The sequence below is a fragment of the Lampris incognitus genome, chromosome 10, assembly GCF_029633865.1.
Source record: "Lampris incognitus isolate fLamInc1 chromosome 10, fLamInc1.hap2, whole genome shotgun sequence".
Classification (NCBI taxonomy): domain Eukaryota; kingdom Metazoa; phylum Chordata; class Actinopteri; order Lampriformes; family Lampridae; genus Lampris; species Lampris incognitus.
This window is the reverse complement of record NC_079220.1, coordinates 15215351-15227385: the sequence shown is the minus strand read 5'-3', so window position 1 is coordinate 15227385 and position 12035 is coordinate 15215351. Positions and strand designations below refer to the sequence as shown.

The following is a 12035-nucleotide window of genomic DNA, read 5'->3' as shown; positions in this document are numbered from 1 at the left end:
TCTGTGGGTGGAAAACCGGATGTGGGTATGTGTCCTGGTCGCTACACTAGTGCCTCCTCTGGTCAGTCGGGGCGCCTGTTCGGGGGGGGAACTGGGGGGAATAGCGTGATCCTCTCACACGCTACGTCCCCCTGGTGAAACTCCTCATTGTCAAGTGAAAAGAAGCGGCTGGCGACTCCACATGTATTAGAGGAGGCATGTGGTAGTCTGCAGCCCTCCCCGGATTGGCAGAGGGGGTGCAGCAGCGACCGGGACAGCTCAGAAAATAGAGTAATTGGCCAGGGTACAATTGGGGAGAAAAGGGGGGGGGTCCAAAAAATAAATGAATAAAATAAAAAGACACCTCCTTCCATTAGATGCCAACATGCTGTTGAACACTAGCGTCCCTGCATATGCCAAGTGTCCCTGCATACCAAGCTGAAGGTGGCTATTTCCACAGCTGTACTATGGATCTGCTGAGACTGGCTGCTCCTCCATTTTTCCAGTATGCACTCATCCCTCAGGGACATGTGGTAGAACATAAATATTTATAAGAGGTTAAATAGGTTTGAGCTGCAGGAGAGGAGCTATTCTGCAACTCAGAAGACAATTCTTTGAGCTGAATACATGTGAAAGGAACAAAATAAGAAATTAATACAAGGTCATCCCTCCATCGTCTCTCTCCAGTTATTGACATGATTTGAAGGCCAGACTGGGGGGGGGCTCAAGTAGTCGGCATTTATTCTTTTTCATACACTTTAGTATTTTATTAAATCTTTATTTTATGAGAAAGTCCAATAAGAAGACTATCATACTCTACCTATGCCACTGGTAAAAGGCAAGAGAACCCATCAGGTGAAGGATATGGAGGGGGGGGGGATCAAATTAAATTTGTACCCTTTGATTTTACAATGAAAATCGTGACTCTAATACATGGAACCTGGAGCCTGTAGTCAATTTCCATCTGTAATTTTTTTTTAATCATTGCACTTGACGCTGTGACATTGCCACTTTTAGTAAGCCTGTCAAGAGCCTGTAGTCAGTTACATCCAATACAAGTATCACAAGCAACACGCCTGTAGCAAGCTCTGCAAACCAGAAACCATATATTACCATGACAGTCTATGCCAGCTCTTTCAGATGAGGCCAACAATAAAAAAAAAGAAGAAAAAAAAAAGAAAAACACTGGATTGTGGTTTAACTGCCCACATTTTACACACCTAATTATTTAGCAAAACAAATACTACATAAAACCTGAATCTGATCAAATTGATATATTAAAGCCAAATTTTGGAAACTAAAGCCAAAGTGATTCAGTGTCTACTCTGAGCTTTTAATGTGTCTTTGGTCTGACTGCTCTGGCAACAGTGGCAGTTTGTTTATTTATTTAATCCTTTTACTTCCATGTTCAGCCCACTTTTCATGGCATGCTAGAGTACATGCACATCTTGCATTGCATATTGCATTGAATTTACCACAGAACTCTTTGTCACAGATGTTGGTGGGAACATTTATCCGTGATGTCCTATTCTGCAGTGTGGTGGAACAAACATGCAGGGTGCTATTGCGGCTCAGTAGTTACAGAAGCAGTAGCACACTGGCAGTAAAGGATACTTGTACTACTGCTGACATTGTGTGTTTCTTCGAGGAGTACTATAACTAGTCAGTGAGTATCAAAACTTGCCGATGAATGCCTCCTTAATGCTGGAGTGAACAGGCAGGATGTTTTTGTGAATCAGCTCCATGGGTCCGGGCCGGTGGGAGATCTTATCATTCAGGTCATCGGCCAGGCGGGCTCTCTTCAGTCTCAGCTGCTTGGCTTGCAAGGACGGCTCTGCCGACGTCTCTGGAAGCAAAAAGAGCCGTGAACAGAAAGTTAGCCATTCTACTCCGTGGGTTAGCAGTTGTAAGACTGTTGTTGTCTGCATTTAACCCATGCTATTGTATAGCAGCAATGGGCAGCTGCAGTGCCCGGGGACCAATTCCAGTTCTTCTTTCCATTGCCTTGTTCAGGGGCACAGACAGGAGTATTAACCCTAACATGCACATCTTTTTAATGGTGGGAGGAAACCAGAGCACCCAGAGGAAACCCATGCAAACACAGGGAGAACATGTTAACTCCACACAGAAAGGACCTGGGACGGCCTGGGGTTCGAACCCAGGACCTTCTTGCTGTGAGGCAACAGTGCTAACCACTGGGCCACCGTGCCGCCAAGTACTGTTGGGCATTCTCTCAGTATCGTAGTTGGAGTACTTGCTCCTATGACTGCCCAGAAATTATGAGTAACAACTGCAGGTGTTTTTCATGCGCTATCCCTCTCACAGATAGATAGCGGTAAGGTTTAAAATTGGTTTTCCCTTTAACAACCACAGGGGTTGTGCAATGGCAAGACCTCAGGAGAATAGGCTAGTATCACTGTGCTAGTCCAAAACTCTCCCTCTTACAATCCAAAATTTCAGTAGTATATTTGAACCGAAATCAAATGTGCGGGTTAGTGCTGCGATAGTACCAAATATCCAGTCTTTCCACTGAAAATTAACCTCACCTAGGTTGTCCATTAGGACGCCCTGAAAATTAAGAGTACATAAGTGCAATGTTACTATAGGGGAATAGTCAAACAGCATCTTTAATATGAAACATATCCATTGTGTTATCTTCCTCCATCAATAACTATGAAGTCAGAGCCACTAACCCATGGCTCTGTGCAGGGGTGTTGTGTTAGATTCACCTTCCAGGATGTGCATCCTGATCAGTTCTGACCGTTCTGGTCTGCTCTTGATCTTCCTCTTAAGATAGTCCTCTGTCTGGAGAGAGAGAGAGAGAGAGAGAGAGAGAGAGAGAGAGACCGAGAGACCGAGAGACCTTGACATGTTTAAATAATATTCGCCCCTGGTATATAATTTTTATACCCAGTGCCTTACAATACTATGAATATATACATATGAATGCCTGTAGTTGGACTTGATTCCAAAAACTTGGTGAAATTAGTGCTATCTTTGTACAAAATGATCACTAATAATACTATGGTCACAGCAGTGTGGCCAGGACATTACGGCTCTAATCTGTTAAATCCTCACAGTTAGCTGCTTGAGTGTTAGTTTTTTCAGACCTGAAACATTCATATTCATTACATGCATTGTTAGTCACGTCAGGTGTCACCTAAATGCCCATAGATAGTAAAATGTTAAAGTAAATGTAAACCCACGGTACAAATACAGTTAGGAAGATAGAGTTTGATGTAAATTAACTATTCATGCTAATGATTGAGCTTATACAACGAAGATATCCATCTCCGAAGGTCCGTTTTCATGCAGAAATGATGATCTTATGGCTGGATAACCCCCAACCCTAACCCTTTAATGGTAATGCTAGCCCTAGTCTAGCCCTGGCTGCCACTTCCATCTTTTTTAACCACGCACAGAAAACCCCCAGCTTTCTTGGGTAAATGCTCTGACTTCACGGAGGCTCAGCAAGCAGCGAGTAAGACTTAAATCTATATGGACTGAAAGTCATTGTAACTTTTTTAAAAACACGATTTTCCTGTGCTGAAGGACACTGTTCATCTTATTCGTACTTGCTGCCTTTCCACCATCTTGTCTGTCGGATCTGATTTTAGCTTACAGGTTTGCCCTTTCTGTATTGAAGAGTGACACCGATGGAGGTTGCCAATTTATTGAGCCTGCATGATGGCACACAGATGACTGCATGGTGGCGCCTCCTAGTGGCATCAGAACAGCTGTAAAAAATGCTTTCTCATGAATGGTCAAATGTGGCTGAAACTTTCCCACATGCTGATGCTTTCAATGCTACCAGCTACCAACACATGTTTTCTATCCCTTTAAACATAATGTGAAACGACAACCAGAGCATATATTTGTTTCATAATGTGACGTGTTTCCAAGTAAGATAAGGATAGTAGGGCAGGATAAAGTGTAGGGATCAAATGTTGATCCTTCAAGATCCAATTCGATTGTGGAAAAAATGTTATGATATTATTGGTTGGAATACTCGCCTGCTTGGACTTGGTGACACAATCACACAAACTCAGCTGCTTTAGAGGAATTCAAAGTATTACATTTTGTTATGAAATAATTAAGAATTTGATTTTTTGTGGGGGTTTTTCTGTTGCACAAGTTGTTAAATAGGTGCATAATATGATTGGCTAAGCTACCAAGGTAAAAAAAAAAAGTCTGTTAAGGTGAAATGAAGCATCAAGTTGAGAAGAGTCATCATTTAGTTGTTAGTCACATGAAGTTGAATCAGTTCATCTGGACACATTTATTGAGAGAAACGTTTCATCGCTCATCTAAGTGAGCTCTTCAGTCTCAACTGACTGCAGGTATCCCCACCCTTATAAACAATACCGACCGAAACCAACAACCGGTTTCATATGCAAATTGCCATGACTATTAACTAGTTACAGTGGTCATGTGTACTATTCACAAGAGTAATGGGGAATGTTTGCAATCACATCATTGTAAGATGGCCGACAGATGTACTACTCTTAGCCCCCCCGTCATTTCCTCTTCACCAAGAGTACATTTGTCGCCATTTTCCAATGCTGTGGTTTCAACCATTCCCCGATCTTCTGTGAATAGTACACATGCCCATTGTAACTCTAGTTAATGGTCGTGGCAATTTGCATATGAAATCAATTGTTGTTTTCTGTCATTATACCACTGTATTGTTTATAATGGTGGGGGTACCTGCAGTCAGTTTAGACTGAAGAAGTCATTTATGCCCCTGTTCCACTACATGGTACCGGCTCAACTCGACTCGACGAGTGTCGTTTTCCATTACCGCAACAGTACCCCTCAGTGTAGCTGGTCTGCATTGATTTTGGTACCCGTTCCAGTTTCTTTCGAACCTCGACAAAGGTGGTACCAGAAAAGTGGTAACAGTTACCAAAATGCCGGTACTTTCCACTAATAGAAAACGATAAAGTCTTGTTGAGTTGAGCCGGAACCATGTAGTGGAAAGGGGGCATTAGATGAGTCGTGAAAAGTTTCTCTCAATAAACGTTGTGTCCAGATGAACTGATTCACATTTCTGTGACTTCCTTACCTGGATTATTGCGCATGCATAAAGACATTTAGATGTTACGTTTTAGCTATTCAGGTCACAGTATTGTTTATTCAGGTCACAGTATTGGTTTCAGTGACTGGTTCCACAGTGGCATACTCACCCGTGCTCGTTCCAAACTCCGTCTCTGCACGTGGAAGGCTGCTGAACTTTTCAATGCTGAATGAAGAGATGAAAGCGGAGAGAGAGAGAGAGAGAGAGAGAGAGAGAGAGAGAGAGGATGATCACTATCAGCGTGTCTTTTTGCTGCTAAATCGGAAATGCAAAGCAAAAAGTGCTCTGGATGGCTCCTTTCCTTTCAAGCTCACTTTCAATTCAATCTGAAAGAGCTTTACTGACAATAAAAATGACTCTTCTGACACTGCCAAAGCTTTTCTTCACCAACAATCTGGATGCTCACCAAAGCAACAGTCATGTCATGGCTGAATGGCTACGTAGTTAGGCTCATCCTGTGACAAGTCATGGCATAGGGTGACATGACTATAGCTGTGAAGACAGCCCGGTCATAAGGCCAGGGAGCAATCAGAATGGAGTGGTGTTAACATGAAGGCTACAGTCTGAAGAGATTTTCCACAGCGTTTGAATCTAGATTCAAGTATGAGTCAAACCAAAGTACCGCTGAGCTTGTGATTACGCAAATTTGGTATTATTTCAAATTTGAGCATTATTTGATTTCTCAAGTCTTGAGATTGTCACAATACCAAAAAACGTTACTGCATTAATATCAGCATAGGCCTAAATGGTTTCACCATGGAGGAAAAAAAAATCTAAAAAGAAAATAACCTAAATTTACACAGAATCTGTGTGAAGTTGATAGAAATGCAACACATTGTCCACTAATTGGGACTACTAGTTCTCTTTGGAAGGAGCAACACACTGCATAAAGGACATATACTGGTAATATCACACAATTACTTTAATAAGAGCAATGTTCATGTAAAATAATGACAGTTAACAATGAAACAAAGCACAACAATAACTGCATGCTGGTTCTAGACAGCTGAGTCGTGTCATTTCTGCAAACAGTTATTGCAGAATATTTTCAGTACCAGTGACCAGTGCAACCTATTTGGGCCTTAGCAATAACTCAACATCACTTTAAAGCAACTGAGGAGTCGGACCAGCAGGTGAACACGTAGTTTGTATTTTGAAACATGAAATACTGCATGTTTGTATGAACGCCCAACATTTTGCTAAGAAGTGCCCGACTGATGAACTCATCTGTAAATGCAGAAACAATAACTCTCCCTCCCAATGTGTATATATGGAGTAGCACACAGGACTGCAAGAAATATTTCACATCTCTCTCTCTCTCTCTCTCTCTCTCTCTCTCTCTCAATCACAGTAGGTGTTTTTACACAGAGATCCTGCAACACTGCTGTAATGAAGACCCGTCTTCATGCTGGCTTTGTTTTTGTTAAACTGAACCAAAAAAGGCGGCATAATTCCACTCCAGTGTTGTTGTTTTTTTAACCTTTATTTACTCAGGGTAATACGCTGAACACGTGTTCTTATTCAGCAACGCCCTGCTACACATTCACACTGTTCCACACATTCACACCTGGGAGCTGCCCAGTATAACCACGGTCCTCACTGGTGGCCACTGAGCAGCTCTACTGGAGCAGTTGGTTGGGGGGGTTGCTCAAGGGCACATCAGCCGTGGGTATTGAGGAAGGGGAGAGCACACACCCCCGCCCCTTCCTGCCGGTCCGCGGATTAAACTGGTGACCTTTCGGTCACAAGCCCGCTTCTCTAACCTTTAGGCCAGGGCTGTGTGTGATTTTCCGGAAGCAGAGACAGCTGTCCCATCCTGCCGCCTGTCCCTTTTACACAGACATTGATTCGAATCTGTGACGACCTCCGCTGCCGGCTTAACGGCAGAACAATGCTCCTCCATTCCCTGTTCGTACATATTACACAGAACAGCGAGGTGGATGGCGCAACGTTCCCGCCTTGAAAAGACAGTGTAAAGAGCCCTACGTGTACTGTGTTGTACACGTGCACAAATGACTTTAAACTGGTCAGCAAGAAAGACAGTATATCAACCTCCCTGCACGCTAGATAGAGATGTGATAGACAACCACAGTCAACGTGCTATAAACACACATATGCAAGTGCCAATGTGAGCATGTATGAAGTCATAAAAACACACACGCACGCACACACACACACACACAAACAAAAACATGCACACAAATGCTGTGAACCCTTGGGTCAGCGGCCCTTGGGCGAAAATACTGGTGCCAGCTCAAGCCTCAGTTCACATCACTGAGCTCTTTCAAACTGTTGGAGAACACACACACACACACACACACACACACACACACACGCCCTAGGGACAACACCCCGCTCTGACCTTTCACCCTTATGTGAGCTCCTTGAAGGGGTATAAACCCGCCTGTCAGTCAGCTGGAGGGGAAACTAGTCATGGAAAAGAGGGAAGGAAGGTATAGAAGAATCAACGTAAGGGTGGATAGAAGAGTGGATGGAAGAATAGACAAATGGACAGGTATATGAACAGATGGATGGAGGATGAGATGGAGGAGTTTGAGGAAAGCGGTTGAGGGATGACAGAATATGAGCGTGATGGTGGGATGAGGTCAGACAGAAAAGACGCTTTTATCTGCATGAATGGCCCCACCACCACCCCTCACCATCAACCAACTCTGTGGTGACAGATGAACTAATTTTCAAGAGTAGAAAAAAAAAAACAGGGCATCTGGGTTGCATGGCGTCTACTCCGTTGCCTACCAACATGGGGATCTTCGGTTCGAATCCCTGTGTTACCTCTGGCTTGGTCAGGCGTCCCTACAGACACAATTTGCCATGTCTGCGGGGGTGGGAAGCCAGATGTGGGTATGTGTCCTGGTCGCTGCACTCGGGCCTCCTCTGGTCGGTCGGGGTGCCTGTTCAAGGGGGAGGGGAACTGGGGGTAATAGCGTGATCCTCCCACACGCTACATCCCCCTGGTGAAACTCCTCACTGTCAGGTGAAAAGCGCCTGGTGACTCCACATGTATCGGAGGAGGCATGTGGTAGTTTGCAGCCCTCCCCGGATCGGCAGAGGGGGTGGAGCAGCGACCGGGACGGCTTGGAAGAGTGGGGCAATTGGCTGGATACAATATGGGAGAAAAAGGAGGAAAAATACACAAAAAGAAAAAAAAGAAACTGAATTTTACAATATTTCTCTAAAGATGAAGCTGAAAAATTGAGAACAAAATTCGTTAATTTTCCAACTGCACCAAAAGTAAAGATTCAAGATTTCAAGGTTTAGTTTGTCATTTCCATTATGTACCTGCACACATAAATAAAAATGAGATGCTGTTTCTGCCAGCCCACAGCAGTGCAACAGAGAAGATAAAAAAATACACATCCAAAAATTCCCTAAAAACTACACCACTAAAAACACAAAAACAGAGAGAACAAAACAAAAAAGCACAAATAATTAACAACACAGTCCGTTCAAATGCAACACAGTCCATTAACGTGCCATTTCAGCCTAAATGTTGACAGCCGGTGTCTGTCAACAAGTGACCAGCACTGATGGGGGGGGGGTTGTTTAGAGGGTACGTGGATGGGCATGACCGTGGGGGGGGGCACAGTTTGTTAATAATCCTTACTGCTTGTGGGTAGAAGCTACTTAGCATCCTGCTGGATTTAAGGATTAAAGGAAGTGCACTTTAAACTTCTCAATGGAATATATCCTTGTGGAGAATCTTTAAGACATCGACTTGGTTTAGACTGCAACAACCGCTCAATTTGCAATGAACACACTGAAACAACAGAACATGTGTTTCATTAACGTCAGTTTGCTGGTGCCTTTTGGTAAGATCTGCATTACTAGCTGTTCCCTAAATATGACAATTTCTCTGAACTAAAAACAAGAGGACATGATTTTCGGTATGCTTGTGAAAGATAGAACACATGATATGGCAATTAACCAATTATTAATCTTGGAAAGTTCTTTTCACATAAGAACAGAGCCCTGAAAACACAGCCAAACCTATGCGTATTTCATAGGGAACCATGTCATTATGTTTCATCACTGAGGTTAATGGAGAAGAAGAACTCTATGGAACTCTGACTTGCTAGAAGAACTTGAACTTGCAGAGAACCCCTAGGACTCCCCTTCCTTTCATTTATGTATTTGATTTTATTTATTTAATTTTCTTTACTTTTATTTCCCCCCTTTCTTTTGTTTTATGTTTGTTGTATGTAGAATTGAAATGTTTCAGTAAAAAAAAGCAAGAAAAAAAAATTTTGGCCAAATACAATTGGGAGGGAAAAAAAGGGGGGGTGGGGAAACAGAACGGCGCTCGGGGAAGGTTATCACGGTAAATTTGGGAAATGGACAACTTGGTTTATCTTCTACCAGTCGCACACTTCTACAAGCAGCCCACTGTATGCACTGGGCTGAGCATAAAGGCAGTGGATGCTGAGAGGATTATCAAACTGGCAAAAAGAGGCCTGTTCAGTCACCGAGGTTGAGTCCGGACCGTTTGAAGGTGGTGACAGAGGGGAGGGTGAGATTCAAACTACACTTAGTCTCGGATTATTTCTTCATCCTTTCCGCATGACACCACTGCAGCTAAAAGAGTGTCTATAGTCCAAAGCCTACCTACCCTGTTTTGTACCAAGGAGCACTTACTGAAGCTGTACATTGCCACTTGACCCAGTGACACCTTCCTCCATCAGCTGGGAGGGCACTGATGATTTATCATGTATTGCTTTAGAGCAAATTCCGTGTTTTTGCATGGTTTGTTCTGTACATGTACAGAGGGGTGACAAATTAAAGGGAACACCGACATAAAGTGTCTTAGTAAGGTGTTGGGCCACCACGAGCCTCCAGAACAGCTTCAGTGCTCCTTGTCATAGATTCTACAAGTCTCTGAACTCTACTGAAGATATTCCCTCAATTGGTGTTTTGATGATGGTGATGGTGGTGGAGAGCACTATCTAACACGTTGGTCCAAAATCTCCCATAGTGTTCAATTGGATTGAGATCTGGTGACTGTGAAGGCCATAGCATATGTCTTGATGCATGCTCAATAATCCCGGTAAGAAAATCAAAGAAGGTTGAATCAGTTCATCTGGATACAACATTTATTAACAGATACGTTTCATCACTCTACTTAGTTGAGTGATGATGATTGTCTTATCTGGATTATTGAGCATGCATCAAGACGTTTTTGACTCATTTAGGTGAGAATTGCCTTAAACTTGTATGTAAGTACGAGCAAACGACACATAAAATGGCAGACTACAGGAACCACCTGAGATTCAGCCTCGGATGCAGACAGAGTGGGATTGAACCTAACAGCCTGCAAATTAAATCTTCGGTCAAGGGCCACCGAGCTAACCAGATCCTCCAGAACGCACAGAGCCAGCTGTTGAACTAATGGGTGAGACAAACTAATTTTACCATCGACGCTTTGAAAGCCAAAGAGCAGCAGATCCGACAGAGACTCACATCGCATCTAGATGAGACCACTTTCCAATATGTGATTGAGTTCACGGATAAGGCTCGTCTAGCTCAACACGAAAAGTCGAAAACCAGGCAGCAAAAGAAGTTTAACCTTCTTGCTGCACGCCAGAGACATCGGCAGACAACAGACAGCGACCTCAAATGGCAGACAGAGAGACAGATGCCAGACACAGTTTCAATAGTCATGTGTACTATTACACAGGATCAGGGGATAGTACAATAGTAATAACAGTAATAGTAATTAATAGTACACATGACCATTGAAACTCTAGTTAATGGTCAACCCATATTTGCATATGAAATTGGTAATTGGTTTTAGTTGTTATGCCACTGTATTGTTGGCCATAACATATGATTTACATCATTTTCATCCTCATCAAACCATTCAGTGATGCCTCGTGCCCTGTGGATGGGGGCATTGTCATCCTGGAAGAGACCACCTCTATCAGGATAGACAGGTTTTATCATAGGATAAAGGTGATCACCCAGAATAACTTTGGATTGATTTGCAGTGACCCTTCCCTCCAAGGGGACAAGTGGACCCAAACCATGCCAGGAAAATGCCCCCCCCCCCCCCCCCACAGCATAACAGAGCCCCCGGACCCCCTCACTGTAGGGGTCAAGCATTCAGGTTTTCCCTTTAATCTGTCACCCATCTGTATATTCCTCCTTTAATTTGTTTTATTTATTTGTTTACTTATATTTTTCATGTATTATGTGAAGCACTTTGTAACCATGTGTTTAAAAAGTGCTACATAAATAAAGCTCTACATACTCTATTCCACTGTCTTTTTAATTGTGGTTTTGTTGTCTGTTTCCCCATACTATCATGCCATGCAAATAGTCGAAGAATCTGCATCTGGCCAATGTCTTAGTTGGACAACTTCATCAAATAGCTTTAAAACCATTTGGATGTGATGCCCTTGCTTCCTTGAGCAAAAGCCAGTCTGTTGTCAACACATTGAGTTGCAGCCATTTTGAAGTTAAGACATTTCACACGCTTGCAGTACTGTTGCACCCCTCACAGGATGGTTCACGAGCCCACCTCCTGTGCTTAAGTGCAATTGGTGCAGGAAGGAATGACGCCATCACTGTGAGTCTAACTGATATGGGCTGACTCAGTCCTAAATGGCCCAACAAAATAATACAACAGTTCACCCTTCTTCGCAAATCAACCTGCCCCCTTGGTAATAGAGGGGGGCAGGTGGGAATCCTCCTTAGGGCTGTTCAGCATTCCTTTGACTTTATGAGAGGCTGAGCTCATAAACCTTCTACTGATTTGGGAGCCATTGGTCTCCTCCTTACTCACCGACTCACTCAGTTCTCTAGCTTTGCATTTTATACAAGGCCTAAAGCCATTTATCTGAGTTTTGTTCAAATGATGTAATTGTCCTTAATACTTAAGACTAATTATCTCATCTTCCACACTCATGGAAACGCTAGCATGACAGCAGGAAGCCTCGAGGCTGAGAGTCACTTGAGTGAGCAG

General features: G+C 43.3%; 1 protein-coding gene across 1 annotated transcript in view; it reads right to left on the bottom strand.

Annotated features, from left to right (window-relative positions):
* Nucleotides 1-12035, bottom strand: part of LOC130119739 (myocardin-related transcription factor A-like) — an 84869-nt gene that overhangs the window by 26945 nt on the left and 45889 nt on the right. Inside the window, exons 4-6 of the mRNA XM_056288345.1 lie at nucleotides 5166-5221; nucleotides 2709-2784; nucleotides 1664-1825 (exon numbers count right to left, since the gene is read on the bottom strand). Of these exons, the coding sequence (XP_056144320.1) occupies nucleotides 1664-1825; nucleotides 2709-2784; nucleotides 5166-5221 (294 nt within the window). The remainder of the gene's footprint in view (nucleotides 1-1663; nucleotides 1826-2708; nucleotides 2785-5165; nucleotides 5222-12035) is intronic.